The sequence below is a fragment of the Exophiala aquamarina genome, assembly GCF_000709125.1.
Source record: "Exophiala aquamarina CBS 119918 chromosome Unknown aczIA-supercont1.2, whole genome shotgun sequence".
Classification (NCBI taxonomy): domain Eukaryota; kingdom Fungi; phylum Ascomycota; class Eurotiomycetes; order Chaetothyriales; family Herpotrichiellaceae; genus Exophiala; species Exophiala aquamarina.
Genome location: NW_013550586.1, coordinates 4,185,427 through 4,212,711, shown reverse-complemented (window position 1 = coordinate 4,212,711; position 27,285 = coordinate 4,185,427). Strand labels below are relative to the sequence as shown.

General features: G+C 50.7%; 9 protein-coding genes across 9 annotated transcripts; 4 read left to right on the top strand and 5 right to left on the bottom strand.

Annotated features, from left to right (window-relative positions):
• Window positions 1-340: 340 nt before the first annotated feature.
• On the bottom strand, window positions 341-5,143 carry A1O9_03329 (uncharacterized protein; the record flags this gene model as incomplete). Its single annotated transcript, XM_013408895.1, has 1 exon — window positions 341-5,143. One exon carries the CDS (start codon window positions 5,141-5,143, stop codon window positions 341-343), a length of 4,803 nt encoding a protein of 1,600 aa, XP_013264349.1.
• Window positions 5,144-6,563: 1,420 nt separating this feature from the next.
• A1O9_03328 (nucleosome assembly protein 1-like 1) lies at window positions 6,564-7,986 on the bottom strand (the record flags this gene model as incomplete). Its single annotated transcript, XM_013408894.1, has 5 exons — window positions 6,564-6,922; window positions 6,973-7,686; window positions 7,737-7,802; window positions 7,853-7,866; window positions 7,943-7,986. 5 exons carry the CDS (start codon window positions 7,984-7,986, stop codon window positions 6,564-6,566), a joined length of 1,197 nt encoding a protein of 398 aa, XP_013264348.1.
• Window positions 7,987-9,307: 1,321 nt separating this feature from the next.
• A1O9_03327 (ATPase) lies at window positions 9,308-13,496 on the top strand (the record flags this gene model as incomplete). Its single annotated transcript, XM_013408893.1, has 7 exons — window positions 9,308-9,322; window positions 9,377-9,919; window positions 9,974-10,324; window positions 10,376-10,510; window positions 10,560-10,626; window positions 10,686-10,817; window positions 10,867-13,496. 7 exons carry the CDS (start codon window positions 9,308-9,310, stop codon window positions 13,494-13,496), a joined length of 3,873 nt encoding a protein of 1,290 aa, XP_013264347.1.
• A 904-nt stretch (window positions 13,497-14,400) lies between these two features.
• Window positions 14,401-15,888, top strand: A1O9_03326 (fumarylacetoacetase; the record flags this gene model as incomplete). The annotated part of the gene is made up of 4 exons (XM_013408892.1): window positions 14,401-14,826; window positions 14,893-15,315; window positions 15,400-15,472; window positions 15,524-15,888. 4 exons carry the CDS (start codon window positions 14,401-14,403, stop codon window positions 15,886-15,888), a joined length of 1,287 nt encoding a protein of 428 aa, XP_013264346.1.
• A 399-nt stretch (window positions 15,889-16,287) lies between these two features.
• Window positions 16,288-17,420, top strand: A1O9_03325 (cyclopropane-fatty-acyl-phospholipid synthase; the record flags this gene model as incomplete). The annotated part of the gene is made up of 2 exons (XM_013408891.1): window positions 16,288-16,300; window positions 16,378-17,420. The coding sequence occupies 2 exons, from the start codon at window positions 16,288-16,290 to the stop codon at window positions 17,418-17,420; spliced, it is 1,056 nt and encodes a 351-aa protein (XP_013264345.1).
• Window positions 17,421-17,793: 373 nt separating this feature from the next.
• A1O9_03324 (uncharacterized protein) lies at window positions 17,794-18,037 on the bottom strand (the record flags this gene model as incomplete). The annotated part of the gene is made up of 2 exons (XM_013408890.1): window positions 17,794-17,859; window positions 17,915-18,037. The coding sequence occupies 2 exons, from the start codon at window positions 18,035-18,037 to the stop codon at window positions 17,794-17,796; spliced, it is 189 nt and encodes a 62-aa protein (XP_013264344.1).
• Window positions 18,038-18,836: 799 nt separating this feature from the next.
• A1O9_03323 (CMGC/CDK protein kinase) lies at window positions 18,837-20,909 on the top strand (the record flags this gene model as incomplete). The annotated part of the gene is made up of 1 exon (XM_013408889.1): window positions 18,837-20,909. The coding sequence occupies one exon, from the start codon at window positions 18,837-18,839 to the stop codon at window positions 20,907-20,909; it is 2,073 nt and encodes a 690-aa protein (XP_013264343.1).
• A 1,229-nt stretch (window positions 20,910-22,138) lies between these two features.
• A1O9_03322 (uncharacterized protein) lies at window positions 22,139-23,386 on the bottom strand (the record flags this gene model as incomplete). The annotated part of the gene is made up of 1 exon (XM_013408888.1): window positions 22,139-23,386. The coding sequence occupies one exon, from the start codon at window positions 23,384-23,386 to the stop codon at window positions 22,139-22,141; it is 1,248 nt and encodes a 415-aa protein (XP_013264342.1).
• A 1,034-nt stretch (window positions 23,387-24,420) lies between these two features.
• On the bottom strand, window positions 24,421-26,978 carry A1O9_03321 (uncharacterized protein; the record flags this gene model as incomplete). The annotated part of the gene is made up of 9 exons (XM_013408887.1): window positions 24,421-24,738; window positions 24,788-24,867; window positions 24,922-24,994; window positions 25,109-25,158; window positions 25,207-25,309; window positions 25,360-26,112; window positions 26,160-26,450; window positions 26,510-26,726; window positions 26,791-26,978. The coding sequence occupies 9 exons, from the start codon at window positions 26,976-26,978 to the stop codon at window positions 24,421-24,423; spliced, it is 2,073 nt and encodes a 690-aa protein (XP_013264341.1).
• Between the last annotated feature and the right edge of the window lie 307 nt (window positions 26,979-27,285).

The window sequence follows — 27,285 nt, the reverse complement described above, 5'->3', positions numbered from 1 at the left end:
TCTAGCTCAAGATGCTCCACGAATAGATGTTGGAAATCCAGTCAGAATCGGAGACGAGGCATGGAAGGGCGTCAACGATGCCTGCTTGCTGACATGGATTCCTGGCTCTCGCTGGTTCTGCAAACCCACAAATTCTTTCTCCAAACACCAAATGCTATGCCCAAAAAGATTATGTCCGCTCGAGGGTGCTCGCAACAGAAAGGGGGCAAGGAATTGAAATCAGTCCTTTAACAAAAGGGTTCCCTGACGTGGATGAGAATCCATTCATCCTCCACGGTTCCCCTGTACCAATGGCCGTGAGACGTGAGCTCGTCGCTTTTGTACATCCGCATGAGTGAATTTAGTTAGACAGCCTCGGAATCACTAATAGCACCTTCCGGGATGTCTCCCCGTTCTTGCTGAGCCATTGCTTGGGCAGAAACAATCTCTGCAAGTCGTTTGAGTCGAGGTGTTTGAAGCCCTGTTTGACAAAGTCAGTGTTGTGATCTATTTTCCAGATGGCACGAATCAAAGTGGGCGAATACTTACATGAGGGAGTATATGTTTCAAGTGCTGTAATGACTCGGGGCTCAGCAATTTCGTACGGTCCACTGTCCTCCATATCCACAGCGGCCAGAAGCAGAACATCACTCTTTTCGGTGACCCTCGACGCCACTGCTTTCATGATCTCACCATTAATGGGTTGTTCGTAATCCGCAACGAGATATTGGTTCAGGAGTTTTTGGATTTGATTCGGGGATAGCATCCAGCAAATATCTTGGATGATCTCAATATCATTCAGAGTGGCCTTCTTGAGTTGAAGAAGTTTAGTCGCTTGCATGAGATGTTCCAGTTGAAGTGTCCCTTCTGGCATATCATGGCTCTTGCACCATTCCTCAATTCGTGTAATGTTATAGTTGATCTGCAAGCCTCTCTTCCAAGAAAGGAAATTACGGCGCATGAGAAGGTCATTGAAGGCAGTCACACCAACCAGACGGAGTAGTTCTGTCACTGTTTGTGTAATGATGGAATCCTCGAGGTAGTATGCTTTCATTGCCTTGAAAACATTGTTCAGCAGGCTCAAGAGGTTGTCCATGCTATATGCCGGAGTGTTGTTCGAAGGTAGCAGCTTTCCGAGGAAACGATTACTTTCGTTGGTGACAAACCCAGGAAGCGATTGAGATTCAATGATAGCTGGAACGATCATCTTGTGAAGCTTCTTCTTCAAAACCTTCATCCAAGTGTGATAGATGTTGAATTCCAGACTTTCGAGATCGTGTTTGACAATCTCAAGCAGTCTGTCATATTCGTAGTTGTCGGTCTTCTGAGCCTCGTACCAGTCTTCGGCTAGGAAGACAAAGGAAAGCATTTCGTGGACATTGGACAGCCAGAAAGCACCGGGGTTTACAGCCTCATCACCATCGTGTTGCATGACTTCTTGTTGAATCGACTGCATCACATTGGCAAGGAACCGCTCGGACTCCTTCACGAAGCCGTTGTTCCACATCTCGGAAGTCACCAGATTGATGAGATATGAGGGGAAAAGAACTTCCTTGTCTGTTGGTGCAGGATTGGCTCCAGGCTGAGGAATCTTGATGCCTCGGATGAGACCCATGGTGACCTCCTCGTTGAGCTCATCCTCCTGTGCAAGGAGATTTTCAAGCTCCATCTCAACACTATCCAAACCTGGATTGAAGGTAGAGCCAGAGAGAGTCTTTGTATGCATGTCAATAGCCATTGACATGGGTCGTGCATTATAAGCACCGCTATACCTATCCATCTCGCTTCGCTCAGCTGCACCAGCACTTCGTCTCTTGAGAGGTTTCTTGGATGAGACCAGATTAATGAGGCCAGTAGGGGGCAGACCATTGCCGTTGGCACTGGCGTAATCGCCATTGACTCCGTTGGTGGTTGGTGCTGGTGGCGGTGCTCTTCTCGCGATCTCGAGTTGATCTTGAAGCTCATTGATCTGTTGTCGTAATGTGCCCCTCTCATTCTCATGTGTTGAGACGGATTGACGGAGTTTTTCAAGTTCGTTGTTTGAGCTCTGCAACGACTCTCGAAGTTTCCTGTCCTCATCTTGCAATCTCTTTGCGTTGCCCATGTGCTCATCATGGCTGGCTTGGAGCTTAGCATGCTCTTCCTCGAGCGCACTGAGACGAGCTGCAACAATGCCGGCCTGATTTGCTTCCGTTTGCAACTCTCTTGACCGTGTTTCCAAGGCATTGTGTCTGGATCTCCAGGATTTCAATTGGCCTTCGTAGTTCTCCAGTTGAGAGACCAAAGTCTTGTTCTCTCGTTTCAATGCGCCGAGATTTTGAGTAAGCTCCACAACCTTGTTCTCCAGCTTGTATGAAATCTGCTTGAGATCGCGAGCCTCCTCACGAACCTTCTTGTAGTCACGCCTAGCAACTTTGCCACGCCATAGGTTTTGAATAATGACGACTTTCCTGCGGTGTTGTCTCCATGCACGTAGCGATCTCCAGGAACGGAACGCTCGTTGTATGGTAATTGCAGCATTGCCAACCCGGGTTTCGAGGATATTCTTCCTGCAAAGAAAACCCTTGGCAACAGACTCGAAAAGGATGAGGTCGTCTCTGACTCGGTTGTACTTTCTCCGCTCCTTTTGGCCCCTCCAGAATCTCTGGATATCTGTAGCAGCCTTGGTTTGTTTGGTCTCTTCTGCTCTTCGCCGGGCAAGGAACGCACGGGTGGCAGATTGAACGTCGATTATGGACTGGCGCGCGTCTAGATACCTGTGGCGCCAATATTTTGCACGCAAGTTCTTTTGAATCATGATGGCACATTGCTTCAGGCGAGCTGACCGCTTGTCCTCCAAAAAGGCCAGCATACCTGCTCGGAAAAAGATCTTGGTCAGACCTAGTTGGTACTTGTCTCGCTTCTCATGAGCTGTTGCGCCTAGCGCCTTTACCAAGATGTTCTGAGCCATCTTGCGGATTTCTGTGGTCCACTCCGACGAATGGCACAACATATAATATCTCAGAGCGAACTCTTCGTACGTCCAACGAGTAGGATAACCAGCAGTGCTGATACGGACAGTCTCAAGAACACCACAGGCTCTCAGCTGACTTAAGACCATAGGCCCTTCGAATTTCCAAGATGCTTTGGCTTCGTTGGGTTTGATGCAACGAATATAGTGCGCATCGGTAGAGTTGATGGTTTGCATGAGTTCAATGAGGGAGCTCTTGAAGATGCCTCCTAGTGTGGGCTTGCGGTTAACAGCCACACCAACTCGTCTACCACCGCCCGGTGCAACAGTCTTTGATGCTGTTTGGGCGGAGTCCTTCTCTCTCACAGCTGAGGCGACCTCCAAGACCTGTACTAAGAAAGAATTGGAGGAGTTCTTAAGCACCTCCATCTGCTCATCTGGCACAGTATCTCGATTCTTGTCAATGAAACCGTCGGATTCATAAGTCACATCCAAAGCATAATGGCACACGGTAAAAGCAGATTTTCCGAAACGGGGTTTCTTGTAAAATTTTTGCTTATCCGCAGCAAAATGGTGGTGAAGTTTAGTAACGAATTGTTCATCCGAACCCATGGGAAGCCTAGATTCTTCGTCCAGGAGAGATAGGATACCAAGTTTCGCCTCGATAAGGTCAATGCAAGGTTGATTGTCGGAAAAGTCAATGAACGTCCAATCAATCTGTTCACGCATGTATTCTTCTTGTTCAAGTTTGAAGACGTGCTGGTTGAATTCTTGTTGAAGCTTCTCATTGGCATAATTGATACAGAACTGTTCGAATGAGTTTTTGGCGAAGTGTTCAAAGCCGTAAATATCCAGAACACCAATAAATGTATTCAGTCGTTGTAAAACTTCCTCAGTGGCTAAGTCATGGTTGATTGTCTCGACGAGCCAATCGAAAAGACTTGAATAGATGAATTTGGCCACGGAATCTCGCACGACAGTTGCTTGTTGCTGGGTAAGATTTGAAGTGATTCTTTCGCCGCGAGTGATGAGTTGTTTCTTGACGGTCCACTTGGAGAAGTTGGCAGGGTCAATGCCCAACATATTGCATGCCTGCACTAATGAGGGTTCGGTGGCTGAAAGTGAGGAGTCCGTTCTCGTGGCAGTGATTTTGATATTACCAATATGCAAGAGCGCGGCCAGGATGCGGAAGATCTCCTTTTGAGTAGCCTCCGCAATGTTGATGGTGGTCATGGATTTCTTAGTGGCAACATACTCAGCGGCGTCATCCACCCCATCAATCACTGGGTCGTTGCCTTGATTCAAGTAATCAAACTCTTCGACACGGAGCAGACCAAGGTCTTCTCGCTCCTGAGCAGTTGCACCAGCCACTAGTTGGTAGAAAATATGGTAGTTCCTTTCCTTCAAGGGCTGAAAGACAAGTCGTGATCGCTCCAGTAAATATGTTCTTATGCGGGCACCGATGATGCTGGTGTTCTTATCAAACATGATCTCAATGTATTTTCCAAAACGAGACGAATTGTCGTTTCTTGTTGTTTTCGCGTTGCCAAAGGCTTCCATGACGGGGTTGGTTGCAAGGATTTGTTCCTCAGTTTCACTGATAGCATCAGCTCTGCCTTTTGTACCCTTTGATGGCTGGCCAGGGGCTCCGCGAGTCGCGAAATATCGCATGATATATTTGGCACTGACAGTCTTGCCTGCACCGGACTCACCAGACACGACCACGGTCTGGTTTCGCGAATCCCGTAACATGTCTGTGTATGCTTCTTCTGCAATGGCAAAAAGATGGGGTGCTTGGGAAGCCCTTTGTTTGCCTGCATAGACCTGAACCATTTGAGGGACATAGAGAGAGTCGACACGTGCAAAGGGATTGGTTGCAATGAGGACAATGCCGGAGTAGGTATATATTTCTTTCTGGGCATATCGAAGCTTGATGGCCTGCAGGATAGCAGGTTCGTTCAGATGGGAGAGGTTGGTCAAATCTTCGGCGGCTTCGAACATGGGAGGATTCATCAGAGGGGGGAGAGCGGCACTTTGGGTGTCTTGCAAGGCATCTTCAGTGGTCTCAACGGTGTGCTGAGATTCATCGGCGAGGTTGAAAATCAGGGCAATCTTCCCATCGCCGGTTGCCTTTCTCTCTGACAGTTCACCAGGAATAAAGCCGTCGACCTGGTTAGGGAACCAGGCCCGGGTACCGATTTCCCAGCTGGCCATGGTTGGCAGGAGGGCTGGAAGGAATCAAGAATCAATTTCAACTTATGGCGGCGATGGAAGCCATGTAGTCGTGTTGGGCGAGTTGGGGATCTAATCAAGCAGGAGACGTGTCAACAGAAATGCGTTGGCGATCACCCGCAGACGAGAGGATCTGTGAGGGTATCAAAATAGAAGAGCAAACAGAAGTAGGCGTAGAGTCAATTCAGAGTTCAGAATGATAGAGGGATGGAATGTTGATGGCGGATGGCTGAAATGGCCTCAGGTGCGGCTGGCCGTGTCTTCGAATCTTTGGGGAACATGTCAGAAAGTCTTCAGGGACAGTGAGAAAGACGCGCCTGAACGCAGCAGCAACATCAGTAAGGAGCCAGGCTAGCTAGGCGAAACCAGGCGTGAGTGATGAGTGGTGAGTGGTGATTAGTGGTCACTACTACTTACTCTAACCCTCCGTGTCGGTCAGTGGTGCACTCGTGCGTGGTGCCCATGCCCCATGCCCACGCCGACGCCCGTGCCCGTGCCCATACCAGTGCCAATGCGAGTGCCCATCGCCCGGGGCTCTGGTAGTGACTTGCTCCTCCAGCGCCGATGGGAGAGACACCAACCCCAAGTGGTGCGCCATTGACGCTATGCCGCTTCTACCAGCGCGGACCCCCTGTCCACCGCGCTCATTCCCCTAACGAAGGGAACGAATAAGTTTAGCATGCGCCGCTCAAGCACTAAGATGGTCCCTGGTCACCAAGAAATTGTCCGCAACCACACCGCTCGCCGCCCAAATGCCCACATGCCGCTACGCTTCGTTACAGATAACCCCTATTTACTAAAAGAAAAAAATTAATTCCATGCACCTTCAAGGATCATCTATTGGCGGCCATCCGGACTGCCGCCTGATCGTAGGACTTGGTCTTTTGTAAATAGGAACGGCCGAAAGAGAGCACTCGTAAACAATGACTTTTGATATTATTGCCCTGGTCCATTCAAGTACTTTGATAGAGAAACGCAAGGCAGGCTGGGGGCATTGGGGAAACAAACTACACTTGCTCGTACCTGTCGCTGGATGGTTAAAATACTGCTCGAACGCCACCACTGCAGGCTCAACTGTTAAACTAAAATGACCACCTTGGCTTAGTACAATTAACTGTTGCCTTTCCTTCCGTGCACCCACGGTTCGGTTTATTGTTCCCAGCATCTCAAACGCCCACTATGCTCGAAGCGGGTCAACGACGGGGTCTCGTCACAGGCACACCGCACACCAGGAGTCCAGGACCCTAGGCAGGGCGGCCCTGTCAACCTGAAGCTTCTTCACACTTAAACAACAAGATTGCTGCCTCGGAGTATGGAGCAGCCAGGGCCCAGCAGTCACTGACTCATTGCCCAATATGTAGATTAAAACCGGCGGTGCATGCTGTTTTATCCATACACCCATCTACTGGTTCTTGCACTCTGATTGTTGTTGGGATCGGGGCTTGCCACCCTCTTCCTCATCATCCTCATCGGATTCTGCCTCTTCCTCGTCGTCATCGTCTTCATCGTCTTCGTCATCAAACTCGGCGTCTTCCGCGTCCTCGAACTCCTCGAAGGCCAAGGCATCACCTGTGAACCAGTCGATGGCACGAGGAATTAGCTTCTCTTTGATGTCCTCGCCCAATTGATAATCAAGCTCGAGTCGTTCCTCGATGTCCGAGGCCACATCGTCGTCATCAGTGGGGGCGACTGGCGGAGAGAAGAAGTTGAAAAATGATTCGGTAGGGACAGTCTTCTTGATGACTCGCGTTTGCTTGGTGTCTAGGGGCGGATCAGTATATTTTAGCTTTACAACGGAGGGACGAACATACTCTTGTTTCTCTGTTTCTTGCTCTCAATGCGAACAGTTAGATCTTTCCCGGCCTTCCAGTCGATTTTCTCGCCTTCTGCGTGATCGTAGATGAAATCACCGCCATAGCCGCTCTCCTCTCTGTAGAAATATGTCTTGGAGATAGACTTGTTGGTGAACAAGTCGTTAGGAGCGAATTCAAAGATTAGGCGGAAGCCCGGTCGGTCAAGGTATTCCATGCGAATGTCGGTCAAGGAGCGAAGAGCCTCCTCATCGCGATCGGTAATGAGTTCTGCCAGAGAGATCTGGTTCTTGATGGCAGTAAGCCAGAACTCTGGGATGCCTTTGACATCCTCTTGTGCAGCCTTGTCCTCCTGATCTTGCTCCTCGTTGGGCTCATCTTCCTCATCCTCATCGGCCTTCCCAGCTTCGACCTCACCTTCGGTCGGCTCAACTTCGCCATTGACAATGGCGGATCGTTTTTCATACAGGGGGGTGAATTTGGCAAAGTATTTCTTTTCGAGTTGGAGGACTTCTTCTTGAAATTCGGCCTCTAGCTTTGCGTGGTCTTTTTGGATTCCTTTCAGACCGGTAACACGACGACGGACGTTCTCTGGGAGGGACTCGATGTAGCCGGAAGGTCGGCCGATGAGAGAGCCAAGTTTTTGCTGCATCATTGAGACCAGAGCCGGGTTTTTGGCGAATATGGAAGCGGCCGTGACGCGGTCAAGATCCTCTGCGGGCAGTCAGAATTTTGAGGATTATAGCACAATCCGTGTTACTCACCTTCTTGAATGTCACCGATCGTAGGGGCCTGCGCATGAGAGGATATTGGCGCATTGGAGGCAGGAGCTAGAAAAGGATGAGTGAGTGGAAGTAGACGATCGAGCGTGAAAACATACTGTTCTGAGGGGTCCTGGACGGTAAGGCCATGTTAGTCAATTGCTATAATACTGGTAGAGAGCAATAAAGAGGAGGCTAGATGGACATACGGAGCAGTAACATTGGCGCGGCCTTTTGGGATTTCTGAAGCCATGGTTGTTGGGATTTGAGCAATGGCGGTGGAAAGGTTTGGTTGGCTGCAGGAAGTGTTGGAGAAAAAGAGTGGCTCAAAACTCTGCAAAAAGCACTGGGGCAAAGAGAGTACAGGAGTAGATGGCGTGGCCCTGGAACGTGGTGCAAGAAGAGGAAGAGTTTTGTGCAAGAGTGAAAAGGCGAAAAAGGTTGGATGAGGAGGGAGGAAAGAATTGTCGTCAACCTGGTTCAGAGGCAGAGGCAAAGGCAAAGGCAAGATGTGTTGTTACTTGTTAGTCCTCTGTCCTGCCCGTGGGCTTCAATTTTGTGAGGAAAACTCGAACCTCAACCCACCCACTCAGTTGCACCCCAAGAATTCGAGAAGACTTCCTAGGTCAGCTATTGACATACTAATCATGCTACTAACGCCTACTGGGTGCCACTACGACTATGATTACGACTATGATTGCGACTACGACTCCTGCTTGGATGGTGCACAACCGCTTGCCAGCGATGCAACTCGAACAGTCACTACATAGGAAGGTCCCCGCCTAGCAGGCGACTGCTGTGAGTCTGTGACTCCCTCCTACCGCAAGAGTGGGATGGATGGATGGATACCGTGCCCGCAGCGAAGACATACCGAGAACTCCGTGCTCCGTACTACGAGTACTACTCACAGCCGCCCACGTTTTCCCAGGCCTGGCGATAAGAGGAAAAGAGGAGCCGCCGATTGCCAGAAAAGTGTGGCTTGGCGGCCAAAAAGGACTGCCAATGCCCTCCAGGCACCCAGACCATTAATTAGTAGCCTTGCTGCTTATCGAACTGCTTGCATCATAGCGCCAGTAGCACGTAGCACGTAGCGATGGGGAGTACCGAGTCTTTAGGTACCTACCTGCCCAAGCCAAGGTACATAGGTACACATCTCGAGGTTTCGCGTACTGTGCACCTCGTAAACGAAAGTTGCCTCCGCTTTGCCTTCGTTCCTCCAACCGCAGCTAGGAAGGATCCCTCACACGCTTCCATGCTAGCTACCTAGTACCTAGGTACGTACTAATATCAACATATCTCAATTTCAGATTTATTCTTCTCTGACTCGCTCTCCCCACCTTTAGCTGTACCATGCTCTGAAAGTCAAGTCATTGTGCCCTCGAGGCACTCCCACCAAAATGGACATTCCTGAACGACCTTCCTCTGCTGCGCTGCGCCGTAGCAGCTCTGCACGTCGCATAATGCGTCGACGAGACTCCAACATGAGCAAGTAAGCTTCTGTTCCATACTCATCGTCGCAAGATCTTCAAGAAAGCTGATCCTTTCACAGCGCTAGTTTCGTGTCCGAGGTCGAAATGGCGACGGATGAGGTGCGTTTCCAGTCTCCCCGCAATCTCGATCGCCGATGCTGATGTCTCCCACAGCCTTTCTCTGGACCTATCTCGGAGAGCGTGCCTAGCAGTGTCACGGGCTTCGCATATCAGCGACCCAGGCAAAGAAAGGGCTCAATATCTAGCTTCACCTATTTTCAAGATGAGCACGAGACCCCCGACTACTCTGACGAAGAGGCCGTTTTGGATCTCAGCGACGAAGAAGATGGCCATATAGACAGCACAGACCGTGACCTGGAGGCCGGAGAAACAGACTCGCTGCGTCGGAAGTCATCTGGAAGACTACGATCCTCCTCCGACCAGCCTCTCCTCCGACGCCACGAGTCTGCTCGCAGCGATACCCAAGAACATGATGATGGAGGCAATTTCAGCCAAAAGCTTTACATTGAGACGGAAGACCTGACCATGGTTATTGCTGGCTTCTCCACCGCCACCCTTGGCTTCTTGCTGTACATTGCAATCTGTGTCTTGACTGCCGGAATTGGCTATCTTGTCTTTCGTTGGGTCCCTCGTTGGCGGATCTCCATTGTTGGCTCCCCCACGCCCCTCAAGAAATGCTCTTGGGTTGTTGTAGAGGTGAGCTATGGCCCGCCACAAAGACTTCTTCGGAGAAAGGCTAAACGACATCAGAACCAATGGGGCGAATTTTCCATCCACTATATCTCCGTCCAAGAATACGGCCACCCCCTGTCCACCGTGTTTACTCCATCCCAGAAAGAGAAGACCAATAGCTATCGCTACGACGATGACCAAGAGTTACCCTTTCTACGCTCCCTCAACTACAGATATATGCGGCTCCTTTTCCATCCCGTCCAGGACAAATTCGTACTCAACAGCGACTGGTGGGACCCGCAATGGACCGATATAAAAGCCCTGCGAGAAGGCTTGGACTCCGAAGAGAGAGATCCAAGAGATCAAGTTTTTGGCAAGAACATGATCGAGATAGAGCAGAAGCCAATCCTTCAGCTACTCCTCGACGAGGTCAGTTTGATCCCATTCCCCGTCTAACTTACCAAATCTAAGGCTCCACAGGCCTTTCATCCCTTTTACGTCTTTCAAATCGCAAGTCTTATCTTATGGTCGGCCGACGAATACTACTACTACGCAGCCGCCATCTTCCTTATCTCCCTTTTCTCAATAACTACCACCGTTGTTGAAACGCGATCAGTAAGAGTGACAATACCCATTGTTCGAAACTTAAAAACTAACGCTTTAGACTATGGAACGCCTGAGACAAATCTCACGTTTCGAGTGTGATGTTCGCGTTCTCCGAAACGGGTTTTGTAAGTATCTCCGCGAATGAAATCCAAAGAAATCCAAACAGTCCTAAAGTTTCCCTTAGGGCGTGCTGCCATGTCCGGCGATCTTGTACCGGGCGATGTGTATGAAGTTTCGGATCCTTCATTGTCCCAACTGCCTTGTGACAGTCTACTTCTTGCAGGAGACTGCATCATCAATGAGAGCATGCTGACTGGTATGAACCACACACTCCTATTCAATCAACGTGACCTGACCCAGTTCAGGTGAATCTATCCCGGTTTCTAAGATTCCCATCACCGATGAGGCCCTACGTTATGTCGACCTCGGAGCGACCTCCATTCATCCAAGCGTGGCCCGCCATTTCCTCTTCTGTGGCACAAAGATCATCCGTGCAAGAAGGCCACAAGACACTGATGATGACGAGGCTGTCGCCCTTGCGATCGTTGTTCGAACTGGCTTCAACACTACCAAGGGCGCCCTTGTTCGGTCGATGCTTTTCCCCAAACCATCTGGTTTCAAGTTCTACCGAGACTCATTCCGTTACATATCAGTCATGGGAGGTGTTGCGGCAGTCGGCTTCATCGCATCCTTCATCAACTTTGTCAAACTTGGCTTGGCATGGCATTTAATTGTTGTACGAGCCCTTGACCTAATCACAATTGTCGTTCCTCCTGCGTTGCCAGCCACGCTCACCATCGGAACTAATTTCGCACTCTCTCGACTCAAGAAGCAGCAGATCTTCTGCATCAGCCCGCAGAGAGTGAATGTGGCTGGAAAACTCGATATAGTATGCTTTGACAAGACCGGAACTCTGACCGAGGATGGTCTCGATGTACTGGGCGTTCGACTTGTTCAGCATCCCGAAATCCGTTTCGGTGATATCCTCCAAGAGGCACATGAAGTTCTTCCACCAGCATCGTACGATCGTGATCCTACGGTGGATTACCGTGTTAACAAGAATATGCTATATACGATGGCGACTTGCCATTCACTGCGGCTTGTGGATGATGAGCTAATTGGCGACCCTCTAGACCTGAAGATGTTTCAGTTCACCGAATGGTCGTTTGAAGAAGGTTCCCGCAATACGAGTCACTTCATTGAACCCGGCACATCTCATCCCGCGCCGAGTGTTGCTCGGCCTCCTCACGGATTGGAATATGACCTTGATGACTCCCAGGGTACTGGCACCCCCATTCGCGTGGAGCTCGGTGTTCTCCGCTCTTTCGATTTTGTTTCACACCTCCGGAGAGCCAGTGTTATTATCCGACAATATGGAGATCCTGGCGCCAACGTGTATGTGAAGGGCGCCCCAGAGGTGATGAAGGACATTTGTACGCCTTCAAGTATACCTGATGATTTCGATGACTTACTCAGCTACTACACTCACAAGGGATTTCGTGTCATTGCCTGTGCTTCCAAGTATATTGCTCGGATCAGTTCCGATGAAATCCAAGAACTAGACCGGACGACTGCTGAGTCAAGACTTCAGCTTATCGGCTTCATCGTCTTTGAAAATAAGCTCAAAGATATCACCACTGAGATCATTGAGGAGTTGAACGAAGCTCGGATTCGGAATGTCATGTGCACAGGCGACAACATTCTGACTGCCATCAGTGTTGCAAGAGAGTGTACTTTAATCGATCGAAATGCACACTGCTTTGTGCCACATTTCGTTGAAGGAGACAAGATGGACCCCAAAGCTTGTTTGACTTGGGAAAGTGTGGACAACCCTATTTACCAGCTTGACGAAAATACTCTCCTTCCAGCACCATTAGCAGCAGAGGACGACAATGCGGCACCTTATGATGTGTTAGCAATTGGAGAGTACACATTGGCCGTTACTGGTGACGCATTCCGATGGATTGTGGATTTTGGTTCTAAAGAAGTCCTCGAGCGCATGCTTGTCAAAGGTGCCGTTTTCGCTCGAATGTCACCTGATGAAAAGCATGAACTAGTCGAGAAGCTGCAAAGTATCGACTATTGTTGTGGTTTCTGTGGCGATGGTGCCAATGACTGTGGTGCATTGAAAGCCGCCGACGTTGGTGTATCACTCTCAGAAGCCGAGGCTTCAGTCGCCGCCCCTTTCACAAGTCATGTCTTCGACATCTCCTGCGTCCCAACACTGGTCAAGGAAGGCCGTGCAGCTCTTGTCACCAGCTTCTGCTGTTTCAAATACATGAGCTTGTACTCGGCCATCCAATTCACATCTGTCAGCTTTCTATATGCCTCAGCATCCAACCTCGGCGATTTCCAATTCTTGTTCATAGATTTGGCCTTGATATTGCCAATAGCGATATTCATGGGTTGGACCGGAGCGTACCCCAAGTTGAGCACGAAACGGCCAACCGCCAGTCTCGTCTCCAGGAAAGTGCTCACACCACTACTAGGTCAGATCTTGCTTTGCATACTCGTGCAGCTGGTTGCATTCGAGACCGTCCAAGCTCAACCTTGGTACCAACCCCCTCAGTTGGACAAGCAGAAGTCCAACGTTGACAACTCACAAAACACTGCACTTTTCTTAGTGTCGTGCTTCCAATACACACTGTCTGGTGTAGTGCTCAGCATTGGACCGCCATTCCGCAAATCCATGACCGCCAATGTACCGTTTGTTGTCACACTTGTTGTCGCAATGCTGATGTCGCTGTACATGCTTCTCGACCCAGCCAAATGGCTGTCGGATTTTATGGATCTCACCGAGATGTCGCTCGACTACGAGTTATTTTTGCTCGCCTTGGCCGCGGCAGGCTTTGCGGGTGCTTATCTCGCGGAACGCTATTTTCTCCCTCTGATGGCCAGATACGTTGGCAGGCTGAAATCCTATCTTTGGCCGTCGCATCGGAAGAAGCGGAAGCAGTATAAACTCATTGCGGAGGATATCCTGCACAGTAAGTAAGAATAACGGAAAGGAAACGTAGACCCTAGAATTCTGTACATTAGCGTATGTATTAAAACGTTTGAAAAAAGTGCTGCGCTACTTTCCACACTGTCCACATACTCTCGACCTACCCCTTTTCAGTACAGCCTTCTCTACTTTCATCATGGAATAAACCTATCCTAGGGCTGCCAGTCATGTGGATCAGTAGCAGCATCTCCATGATAGTTTTACGAATCTCCGACTTAATTCTCCAGAATAGTCCTACGCCTCCTTCATGGACTATCCCCAGCCATGTAGGATCTTGCTAGTCTACCAGGTTCAAAACAGCAACCTGCTCGGCATCTCATTCCGGCGCCAAGGGCCAAGGGGCCTCCGTTGCACCTCATTCCAACTAGTTAGTATCTCCGATCACGTCGACGCGTTTCTCCTAGCTAGGAACTAATTGCCATGCAGCTATTCTGTAGGAGACACAAGCATTTGGTACAAACAAGAGGCTGCAATGAGGAGACGACACCTTGATCGATCTTCGCGGCAACCTCGGCTCATCAAGACCTGAGCCGCTTCCGTTAGTTAAGTAGTTTGCGGGAAATGTGCAATTTTCCGTGTCCAGCCCAGGAAGCTTCTTCTCCACGTGCTACTATATTTCAATGTCGGGTAAAGGAGTGCTCTTCGCATGCCGGCTTCTGCATGGTCGCAAATGACCCCGGACTGGGATTGCCACGTCTCATGTCTCACGTTCTACGAGGTGGGGTGTCAGCAGTGAATTCACATATCAACAATTCCCTCAGCCTGGGTTCAGCACTTGCTTTTCTTCCTACATCTACTCCTATGAACTAAATTGAGATGCGTGGTCGTGACTTGAAAGAACTCCAACACCACACCTACAGCTCAATCCCTTCTGAGATCAAGAGCACCGCCGAAAATGGGATCTTGGATACCAATCAAAGCAGATTCGGATTTCTCCTTACAGAACCTTCCATATGGCGTCTTTAGCACTGCAGCTGACACAGATCGACGTATTGGTGTCGCGGTTGGAGACCACGTTTTGGATCTGAAAGCCTTTGCCCGAAATGGGGCGTTTGCTTCCCTCGAGAAGGATTTCGACGTGACGTTGCTCGAAGATCCCACTTTGAATCGATATGCCACTCTTGGAAGGGGTGTTCATCGCAAGGTTCGAGCTTTCCTACAGGAAATACTCGCAGAGAACACCACGCTCGGGAATGTCTTGCGCGACCAGTCCACACTCAGAAGCGCAGCAGTGATTCCCATACAGTTAGTAAACATGCATCTGCCTGTGTCCGTGGGCAATTACACCGACTTCTTCACGACCCCGCACCATGCTCAAAATGTATGCGACTCCTAAAATGGTGCCACCAGTGCCCAAAAACATCATACTGACAAACTGATGCAACAGTGCACGGACATCGTACGGCCTGGCTCGAAAGTCCCTGCCAGCTTCTACAACATGCCGTTGGGATACTCTGGTCGCGCCTCATCAGTCATCCCTTCTGGGACACCGGTACGCCGTCCTCGGGGTCAATTTGTGACGAGCGAACAGCAACCCAAGTTCGGTCCTTGTGAAAAACTCGATTTCGAAGTGGAATTTGCGGCCGTCATTGGTAAGGGGAACGATCTGGGGCAGCCTATTGATATCAAAGACGCTGAAGAGCATATCTTTGGATGCGTTCTCCTGAATGATTGGTCAGCAAGGGACATACAAATGGCGGAGTCAACTCCGCTGGGGCCGTTCAATGGAAAGAACTTTTCCACTAGCATCTCTCCATGGATTGTGACGTTGGATGCACTAGAGCCATTCAGGACGAAGTCTCTGAGATCGGTAAGACATTCCCTAGAACCTCTTACCCATTGGGGCCGGTAGTACTTGAAGGACCTGGATCAAAAGCTAAACTTCATCTCACAGAATCCATTGCTACCCTATCTCCAAGATAGAGAGGACTCGGTACACGACATTGCCATTGATGTCCATCTGCAAGGTACTCCAGAACCCTGTGCGAGATGACAAATACAGAGGCTGACCTTCGTAGTGGACTCGGAAAAATACCACCTCACGCGGTGCAACACCAAGAACACCATCTTTTCATTTGCGCAAATGCTCGCTCATCACACAGCGGGTGGATGTCCCATGCAGCCTGGAGATCTTATAGGGACAGGTACTCTATCTGGCGGAACCCAATCGGAGTTGGGATGCTTTCTCGAAGCCAGCTGGAACGGGACTAGACAGTGTACAGCGAATACCAAGGGAGGTGCTGAAAGCAAAAGCATCAATCGTGTATGGTTGCAGGATGGTGATATCGTCCAGTACACAGCAAAAGCCCAAGGCAAAGATGGTCTTGGTCGGGTTGGATTTGGGGAGTGTTCAGGGCAGATACTTCCGTCGCCTTACATTTGAAATGGAAGTTAGCGCTTGTAGTACGCATAAGCACTTATGTAGATTCTATTCGCCCCTGAGTACTACGTAAACGGAAGCGAAGGATGGCGATGCCCTTGTCAGAGTAGAACGCGGCGAGGCTGCCTTTGCCTAAATCTGGCGAACCGTCGACGTCATCACTTTCTCGATCAGAGAGCATTTTGCAGATGTTACGAATTACCGAAGCATCGAGACGGGCCGGGTTTCAAAAGTCTGGGGAGCAGTTTAAGCCCTCCTACAGTCTTCTAGCTACCATATATAGACACTAGATCAAGCATACGGGTTCTCCACCATCATTCTTTTCCCGGAAAAGCCACTCAGTAAGCAAAGCGAGCGGAGCACACATAGGCTCTTGGAATTTCCAAGTAGATCATTCTGACAATGGACCCAACGGGTAAGTCACAATACTGCCAGGCCTTTGTCAATGTCCTGAAGACAGCCTTGCGTAAGGACTAATTCCATGCCACCTAGAGTACCTCATCGACAAGGGGTGGCTGCCAAGCAGCGTGATCCGGCTCGGTATAAGACGACAACTTGCCCAGCGCACACAATTGATCCAGTCCGAGTCTCTGTCCAAAGCATATGAACGCAAGATGTCATACGTCGCGGCGTTGCGTGCCCGACCGATCGCGATCGAGACAGACAAGGCCAACACGCAGCACTACGAGGTCAGCACGTCAGTGCTGCAAGCTTGTCTGGGGCCCCGGATGAAGTACTCGTCGTGCCTGTATCCGACCGGCGGCGAGACGCTGGCGCAGGCCGAAATCGCCATGCTGGAGACGTATGTCGAGGAAGCAGGCCTGTCGGACGGGCAAGAAATTCTGGACCTGGGCTGCGGATGGGGCAGTGCGAGCCTGTACCTCGCGGAGCGGTTCTCGACGTCCAGCGTCACAGCGTTCTCCAACTCGCGGACACAGAGGATCTACATTGAGGGCGAGGCAAAGCGGAAAGGGCTCACGAATCTGAAGGTCATCACGGGCGACGTGGTCACGTATGAGTTCTCGCCTAGCATGTACGATCGGGTGGTCAGCATCGAGCTGTTCGAGCACATGAAGAACTACGCGCTGCTGATGCGGAAGATCGGCCGTGCGCTGAAGCCCGGTGGGATGCTGTTCGTGCACATCTTCGCGCACAAGGACACGCCGTACGACTTCGAGGAGGGCTGGATGAGCACCCATTTCTTCACTGGCGGCACCATGCCCTGTGCGGACCTCCTACATTTCTTCCAGGACGATCTGACCCTGTCGAAGCAGTGGTGGGTGAGTGGTACGCACTATGCGCGAACGTGCGAGGACTGGCTGTCCAAGATGAACGCGAGCAAGAAGGAGATATGGCCGGGCCTGGAGGAGTCTTACGGGAAGGAGAAAGCAGCCATGTGGTTCTATCGTTGGCAGGTCTTTTACATGGCTTGTGCTGAGTTGTTTGCATATGAGGGTGGGGACACTTGGGGGGTGAGCCATTACTTATTCAAGAAGAAGGGTGATGGCAATCAGGGAGAGTATCTTGAGCATTGATCCATATTGCTATTCCTAAACATCGAAGCATAGGTGCATCTCATATCAAAGGAGCATTGGAATGTAAACCAGCGAAAAAAGGACAGGTTCGGTGAACGGGTCCATACCTCACCATTTGATCTTTTCAATCGAATTCACCGATTTGGGGACAATGGTAGGTTCGGAGTCTCAAGGAGTGATGGGTCAAGACTCCGTGGACGTACTCATGATCACGTTAGCGGGAGGTTGGGATAATATTTGGATTCATTGCGTTGTCATCGATACAGCCACTTCGCGACCCTTGGTGATTGTCAACCTTTTTTGCGCCGTATACAATGTCTCTATGAGTATGTACAATGTTTCATTTTCCTTTTTCTCATTCGTCTCCTCCTGTTTAATGATCCCACGGGTGTTTCAACCCGAGCAGCGCCGCGCCATCCTGCTTTGCTCTGTAGAATAACTGGGACACATAGTCAGTACGCTGCAGGAGCTGAAGATATCTCGGATTGTCTCACAAAGAACCACATGGCAGCTCCAAGGCCGGTTGCGGCGAAGCGATATAGTGGTCGTTGAGGGTTGATCTGTTTAACGGGGTGGTTGCCCTTCCATATGGGCTTGCCATGAGTGCCTCCGGCCATTGTGGTGTGCCTGTGACTGGTTTGTTAATCAGAGCTGAAACCAGAGACCAGACTGAGTGAGTGGGGAGTAGCCTACGGTCAGTGAGGTCGACACTGCTGGTGAATCGTGTTCAAGAATCGTCCAAGTCAAGCATCTGCATGAGGTCGGAGTCTAAGCTGCTGCGAGGTAGATCTTGGCATAATAATCGACGCCGCTTTTCCGTACCCAGAAGTGTTGGTGGGGCGGCATGATATTCAGGCCCAGATTTGGTGCGACCTTGAGCGGGTGCGGACTAATGATAATCCGGGATACGTGTCCTGGGTACCAAACGTTGGGTGAAGTGAGGGACTGCCATGCCAGCACCAATTGTCAAAACATCAACGCCCAATACCGCCCTGGTTCACTAAATTTGCCCCCGTGTTGGGTTGCGCTTTCTCTCCTGATCACATGCAGAGTTCACTTCTGTCTCTTTCCTCTCTGCAAGCCGGCCTCACCTCATACACTCCTCGTTGGCGCATCTCGAGGGGGATGTGAAGCAGAACTGAACAATTCGCGCCTCTGCTTTCGTCGTAAGTCCACACAGTTCAAGTCTCGCAGATCAGATCATGATAGTATCTCTCCATAATTGGCCTCGGCCCTCTTTATAACCACGACAGAAACACAACCTGCCAAACAATAGCTCAAGCAGCAGGCGCAGTCGTCCAAAGTCAGCCGCAACCCTGCGGAGTTCAGCGGACGATCTATGTAGCAAACGCTCAATGATTCAGTGACTTTGCGGATCAAACCAACCCTGCCTCACCACCTCCCTCTTTCGTCACCATGTCTCGCGACACCCAAACACCCAAAAGAAGTCTCGAGAGGCTTGATGATGGCAGGCCAAGATTTCATGGCTGCTCGAGGATTATAGACTACGAATACTTGGGCAAACTTGGAGAAGGTACCTTTGGAGAAGTATCCAAGGCAAGATCTAAGAAGAAGGGTCACCTAGTCGCCATGAAGAAGATCTTGATGCACAATGAAAAAGATGGCTTTCCCATTACCGCACTTCGGGAGATCAAACTTCTCAAACAACTCGACCATATCAACGTCCTCAAACTTGAGGAGATGGCGGTTGAAAGACCAAAGAACGCCAGCAAGAAGCCCAGTATGTTCATGGTCACTCCGTACATGGATCATGACCTGTCCGGTCTGCTTGAGAATCCCGACGTCCGCTTCACCGAGCCTCAAAGAAAATGCTACATGAAGCAACTGCTCGAGGGCTGTGCCTACCTACACGAAAACAGAATTCTGCATCGAGATATGAAGGCGGCAAATTTGCTCATCAACAATCGAGGGATTCTTCAAATCGCTGATTTTGGTCTTGCCCGGCCTTACGACGATGCACCTCCACGCCCCGGCCACGGTGGCGGAGAGGCAACCCGAGAATACACTACCCTTGTAGTCACAAGATGGTACCGTCCACCCGAGCTGCTTTTACAATTGCGCAAATATACGACCGCCATCGACTTGTGGGGTGTGGGGTGTGTCTTTGGCGAGATGTACAAAGAAAAGCCGATATTAGCTGGCAATAGTGATGTCAATCAGGCACATTTGATATTTGACCTTGTTGGATCTCCTACAGATGAGAGTATGCCAGGATGGCGCTCTCTCCCGGGCTGTGAAGGTGTGAAAGATTTTGGCACCAAGTCGCCCAGCATCAAGCGGGTTTTCAGTGAACTCAGTCCAACAGCGCTCTCATTACTGACCGAATTGTTGACTCTGGACTGGAGGAAACGAATCAATGCTATCGATGCCCTCCAGCACCCTTACTTCCACACCGAACCATACCCTGCTAGACCTGGCGATTTGCCGAAATTTGAAGACTCGCACGAACTTGACCGCAAGAAGTTCAGAGACCAAAAATCGAAACCACCCCCTGCGCCCTCAGGCGGCGCTGTTGGCATTGGTCCCGAGGGAGAATGGGGTCTCAATGGCCGACCGCTCGCACACTACGAACCGGGTCGGGTTCCTCGCGGACCTGGAGGAGGCCGCCATCATGGAACTGGTCAACACAAGCACGGAAACTACAACAGACGCCTCCAAGGCCCTCACGCCCACAATGGGGCATATGGTGCCGACTACCGAGGCCCCCCGCCGCATCGGGACCACGGGTCGTATGGACACGTGCCCCGACAGCCGTACGATCAGCCGAGAACAAATGGGCCTCCGCAACCCTACGATGATGGTCATACGCGTCGTCCTCAAGCAGATTACGTTCTTCCGCCCCGACCCCCAGTTTCAGAGGACAATCATCGGTATGGCCCTTCAGATGCGTCGTATCGCGATGACGGGCGAGGACCACCACCTTCCAGGTCGCGAGTACCAGGAGGTGGCCCACCAGGTGGTGATATTCGGCGTAGTAATCATCCACACGACCAAGATACATATATCCCGTCGTATTCAAGCGCAGACCCCGATCATAGGGGCCCTCCGCCCAAAATGGGTCGGAGAGGTGACCGTCCTCATTACGGTGAGGGTCGCAGAGAAGGCTCAGTGCCCGATTACGATGAGCCGATTCGCTATGATGATACTGGCGCTGCCAATGATAGGGAGAGAGGCCGCATGAGGGAGTCCGATCAAGGTCCACACCACACCTCAGCGGCTTATGATCGCCGTCCAAGAAGCAGAAGCCCGGTGCGTGACTGGGAGAGGGATCGGGACCGTGATCGGAACCGCGATCGGGCACCTGGCTATCGAGAGCGAGATAGAGATTGGGATCGCGATCGCGATCGGCACGCTCATCAACATCTCCCACCCGATAGAGATCGTGGGTATGGAGGCCCTGGAAATGAAGGGGGAATGCGAGGAGGGGGGCCAGCTGAGCCTCAGGATGTATACAATGGGCGGAGATAGGATCTCCAGCATCCACTTCCGCAGAAGCCTGTCTTCGACAAGAGCAGCGGCTGGATATACCACCACCAACAAAATCCCTCCAACAACAGCTACCACCATAACATACACCACAGGCATCGCCACATGCAGTACCGCCATGGCAACAGCCGAAACCGTTGATGAGCTTATTATGGTGTGCCTCGCCTGGTTCCCCACCCTTTTTTTTTCTTTTTTTTTGCATAGCGAGTGGGGTGTTTACAAGGAACGGAATGGCTGCATGCAAACGTGCTACGGAATATATGATAGGACCAATGGCAAAATTATTGAAAGTTGACGGGTGCGGTCGGGATACTCTTCTTGGGGTGTAAGGCGAGATGGTTGGCATTATTTACGGCTGAGGTTGAGGGTACCAGAACAAAGGAAATGTACTTTATCGATATTTCATTTTCCAGAGCTCTGATTGGAGTGGGATACACGGACCGCCCGTTGATGGTTGAGAATGGCAACAGGACGGTTTTGCTGCAAGCGTGAGGACCATGGAGTTGAGATGCCGAGTCTTAGAAACGTCGATCCAATTAGCTAGCTAGATCAGCCATGTAGACTCAGCGAACGCATGCCATGCCACGCGATTGCTAACAATGGGCTTAATTATCACCACCAACTGCGGGCTCCCTCAGTTCGAAAGTCTAAGATATCTCTGCTACAAGTGGGTTCAAATAAGTTGGTACCTGTATGTAAGCATTTTGTCCAATCCAACTGCTTCTCATTCGCGAGCTCCACGACCTGCTCAGCAGCGGTACGGGGTCTATCTTCGTACTGCGCGGGCGTGACTCTATGTGTGCTCCCGAGCGGACTCCTCCTACGCAATCGGGATCTCGCGCTCTCCTGACCACAACTCTCTGTGCGGTGTGCGGGGGCGAGGCGTTGATGAGCCAAGTTTGTCTACGGCTACGTCGACAGGGAAAATCGAGATGAGATGGAGGCACGTGGGAGTGCGGCGACTCCTGACAGGGCTCTGCTTGTGAAGGAAGGGAAGGGCTTGCTGAGACTTCCGTCTTTCGCCTCTTAGCAGGAGCCTGAGCGATGGAGTTTGGCTGTCCCTCTTCGAATTGGCAACGTTTCATCAATCTCGTCATGACCAAAGGACCATTCATTATTCCAATGGGGGGAAAAGACTAGGGGGAGACAACAATCGGCGTTTCTGGTTCTTGAGTGTGGGGCGTGAGGCATGTGTCTTCGAAAGAAACGGCTCATCCAAAACCGGCGAACATGTCATCAATGGCGTTTTTCTTCTTTCTGCTTTTGCTCTTGTCGGTGCCGCTGCTCTTCGTTGTCTTCTTGGTCCTGTTCTCCACGAGCTCAGGCTCTTCTCCCTCGACGGGTCCCTTTTGCTTGCTGAATGCCTCTGGAATGGCAGGTTTGGGCGGAGAGTTGATCTTTCCGGATAGGAGCTGCCGCTTAGCAGCCAGTGGAGGAGTTGCAGTTGAAGAGTGTTCTTTGCTGAACAGAGAAGATGGAGGGGTGGATGCTATGGATGTGGGTTGCAAGGACACCGCAGACTTCTTGGTCCGCTTCTCTCGTATGGCTTGCGTCGCGTTTCGGTTTCTGGAACGTTGTGCAGCTGATTTCTGAGCCTTTGCTGTAGGGCTCTTGTGCCTAGTTGTGACTGTGCAGAAAGCATCGACGGCTACTGAATCCTCTTCCATCTCAATATCGTCGTCCTGTGACGGGTTGTCACCCGGCGGCTGTGCTTTCGGTGAGGCAAATGTACCTCCGCCAACCTTTTCTTTCGCCCCAACTGATACTGATAAGCGGCGAATGTCATGATCTGCATGCGATGTTCGTAGAGACTCTCGAACCTCTGGAGAGTCTCTGTGTCTTTCAATAACCTCACCAAGATCATCACTGTCGTAGATTCTCTCCACCAGCGTTCCCCTTTCGGCTCCCACAGCTTGTAAACTGTGCGCAGTGACGCTTCTCGCTTGCCTCGTCGTAGCCTGGGCATCTCGAACGACACTCCCATCCTCTTCCAGCTCCTCACCTGATGCTTGAGGCAAGCCAACCACTCCCGCGATCTCAGCCAGTACACCCATCAGTACCATACCAAGATTGGTAAACTGTGTGTCCGCGACAAGGCCGGAAAAGGCGACATAACACCGTGGACACAGGGTGTTGCGGATCCATGCACCCAACATCTCCCGCTCGCGCCTCACTTGAGTCTCAACCTCGAAGCGGCGGCGAACATTTTCTGCATCCTGCACCGCTTGTATAGCTCCTGCAGTCCGAATAGGGGTCTTGAGCTTATTCTCACGGGCTTGAAGTACTACATACTTCCGCAGAGCCTTGCGAATCAGCGACAATGGTATCCACCACGCTTGTCTTCGGTGCTGGTTTTTATGCCGCACAAAGATTGAATCGATGAGATGCAGAGATTTGGCCAACTCTGTCTGAGATCTAGACTGGCCCTTGGTAGCTCCAGAGCTTGCTGTAGGAGACATGGTGAAATTGACGCTTTTCGCTGCGTCAGCAGTATAGTTGGTCTGTTCAAACCTGCGTCCTCTCGGTAGATAGGGTTTCATTTTACGCACAGGATTTGTGGCCAATAATGGTAAGGTATTGGATATGATGGAGACGCTCGATGCATGGAAAATCACAGATACTCTTTTCCAGAATTTGTAGGTTTATTGGTAAAGCGCACTTCATGAGGAACGCTAGTACAAAGGACCGTTGTTGTAGGCGTACGCTCTGTTTGTGTAGGGGGCTTCACATCGCGAAAAGAATGTCCTGTTGTTGTCGAAATTGGGACCACTGAAGGCCGAGCTGGTTTCCCCGCTTCACCAATAAGCGGCCACCGGGGGCAATTCGAGCATCACAACCATCTACTAAGTCCAGGCTTCACAGCCCGGGACACTCACTTGAAAATTGCTACTGGAGAGAGCGTTGTTTGTTGTTTCAACGATTTTCATTACAGCTCTATTCTTGCATCATTTCCCTGACACATTGATCATTCTCCACACCGAAAAAGCCCATCTTGATGAAAGTACATGACTGGAAAAGGAGTATTAAGGCAAATGGATGGTCATCTTAGGTTATCTGACCATGAAATGATGAGGAAACAAGCAACTGTGTCCTTCCAGGATAATCCTAAGTGGAATGCAAGGAATACAACATCCAAGCCAAAGGGCAAGAAATGAGTCTCCAGGCTGAAGTGTGCAAACCACCCCCAAAGACATCCGAACCCAACGGTACTGTGGCCTGAAACTGTATGGAACGACCAGCGCCACGATCATGCTGAGCTAGTATCTTGGAAAATGAAAGTTTTTGTTCATTGGGGACAATGCTGGATCTTGGAATCTGAAATGCTGAAACAGCCCTAGCTCGATGTCTGCGCCAGGAGTACCACGATCATACTGAGATCGACGACGACGTTGCTCTTCACGGTAAGCCTGTCCTTGTCTAGGGGCGAAAAGACCTGCAAGACGGGTAAGGTTAGTGTTCATTTGCGCGTGTAAAAGATAAGGATATCAAGTGCTCACGGAAGAGGGCGAGTGATTTTGCCTGAAAAGGGATCCAAAGGACTAGAGGTATCAACAAAGACTGTTGATGGAACAGGCTTTGGTGCACGTGCAGGGGGAAGGAAACGAGTGCGCTTCTCTTCCGAGCAATTCATGCAACCAGGAGTGCGAGATGGAACGACAGCTGGAGGATCAAGGGAGCTCTGAATAAGACGCGAAGGGTACAGACCAACGTGCTCAGCATTCTCGACAGAGCGTCGCATCTTGGACGGATTATCTGGATCAGGGAACTTCTCCTCCTGGCCAGCATTGGGATGACCAGTTGGGTAGTAGAGCTGACAGATATTAGTGCTGACCAACAGGGCTGAAGGGAATCGAGCATACCTTGGGACGGAAAGCAGGATGTTCAAGCATGACGGATGAGTTGCGAAACTTGGAGACGAGACAGTCCTTGCCTTGGATAGCTGGCACGCGTTGTCAGAACAAGTCCGTCAAAGGAGAAGAGAGGAGCGACTTACTAGCATAGGAGATCTCAGCGACCTTGTCCGAGTTGAAGCAGTTCCAACGTTGACCAGCACGAGCAATGATGAACTAATATACGTTAGTCAAGCCTTCGGCAATGATAAGGGTTCATACAGGGGGAATGAATTGCGCCTATGAAGATGATTAGTGAGGACTTGGAGAACGGAGGCGACCAGAGCTTACGTCAATGAAGTTGATGAAGGCATAACCAACATTGCAATTGTTAGCGAAATCTGGTAGGCATTAGCATGAGATAGTGCTGAGATGGGAGAGGTGCTCACCAATTCGCAAGTACATGAAATCATAGCACCCGGCACTGGTCTCATCAATGATGGCCTTCAAGAGGGGCTGATCAACACGATTGGGGATGTTGCGGAGCATGATCTAGGCAAGGTAAGTAGAAATCAAGAAAGGGCAAAGTAGTCAATACTTACTGTGGTACGCACATCAACGCCTGCAGTGATGCGATTGAGATCGACAGCGTTGTGGTTGGTGTTGTGGTTGATACGACGATCAGTACGAAGTGCTCCACGTTGAAGCGCAGCAGCAATTCGGTCATAGTCTGGATCAACAGGAACAGTTGAACGACCAGTAATGCTGAGGGTCTGGGAGCTGAATACAAGATCTCTTGGATTGCGTCCATTGAGATGGGCTACAAGATTGTAGACATCTGGAGTGTAGGTGGTGACGGTGATGCTGTACTGTTGCAACGTTAGGCAATGACAAGGAGCCAGGAGGTAGGAACTTACTTTGTCATAGTCACCAGTGAGAAGATCCTTGGCAACAGCAACAGCATCTGTATTGTAGAACTCGACACGGAACTCGCGGAATTGAGTGTGACTTGATGGATCGAGCGGATCAAGAGCATGAAGGGCCTTGACATCACCACACTGGCCAAGCAGACGTCTCATCTCATTGATGATAGGTTGAGCAGGGATGACCCAAGAAGTATAGCGAACAGTAATGATTGCCTGTCCATGGAAGTCAGAGACGACAGCTGGGTCTTGGTTGAGGTCGGCAGCGAGAGTCTTGGGGCTCATGTAGATGGCACGAGCACCAGGAACAAGATAAGGAACGCTGTCGAAGGCTTTCTTGGCATCACGGATGTCGCCAAAAGAGACAGTAAAGGCTCCATCGCGAAGGACCTGAACAGCATTGATGTACTTCAATGACGGAAACACCGATGGCTGAAACGTCAGTGACGCAAACGTCAGTGTGGGAGGGGAAGACATACTGAGAAGGACACAGCAATGGCAGCTGTAGGATAGTCAAGTGGAATGCCACCAACGAGGAAGGAACGGAACAGATGCTCATCAGTGGTGAAAGATCCTTCGGCTAGCTCAACCTTGGAGATGAAGCTTCTGCCGTGGTGCTTCTCACGAGCGCTGGATTCAGTTCCACGAATAATCATCTTGTGGCGGACTTCAAACTCATGTCGGCCACGATGCTCAGGGGTAAGGGCAGGGCAATTTTCAGGAGTGAGGGCTGGTCCACCAAGCTCTGCATGAGTGTGGACAGCAGCCTTCTGGAGGGTGTTAGCAAAACACCAACGTGAGGGAGACCGCCAAGCAGGGGCAATCTTACAGCAACACCGGTACCATCGTCGGAGAATTCGTCAGAATCGACAAGATCCTCGTCAGACACAAGGAGCTGGCGAACCTCAGCTTGGCCAACAATGTTGACGAGCTCAGCTGGAATGTCGAAGACATTGTGAAGACGCGGAGTGAAGACCTCGGCAGTGGGAGACAGTCTGGTAGAAGTAGTAGGGGTGGGTGCAGACAAGAAGACATCATCATCGAGACTGTTTGGTGTTAGCGAATGTGAAGGGAGTGTAACACCATAGCACTCAGCCTTGGGAGACTTACCGAGCAGTGTCCACAAAGATGGTATTGCGAGGTCCACGACGCTTATTGCCAGTGGAAGCACGTCCAGCAGTGCCTGGAGCGGCTTTGGGAGTAAAAGCAGTAAGGTTGGTGGAAGGGGTGCCAGTGGAAGTAGTCTCATCAGAGGCAAGTGGGCTGGAAGCCATGGCAACGGCAGTGGATGGAGACATTGCTGTTTGATAGTGATATTGTTAGGTGGACAACGTGATAGAGAAATGGTACTTGGGCAAGAGAATGCTTGAGCTGAGGGACTGTGCCGATGCACTGGCTACCCAGGACCAGTCGTGAGGGCTCACGTTGCCACAACGGCGACGTCAACGTCTCAGAGAAGAGGATGGAGAGAGAGAATAAGGGGCAGCAGGGCAAGAAAATTTGAGGAGTTGAACTTGCGTCGCTGTTGAAAGAAGACAAGACACAAAACCAAGACGTTGGGAACAGGACTCACCTTGGAAAGTAGCTCCAACCTTCTTGCGAGTC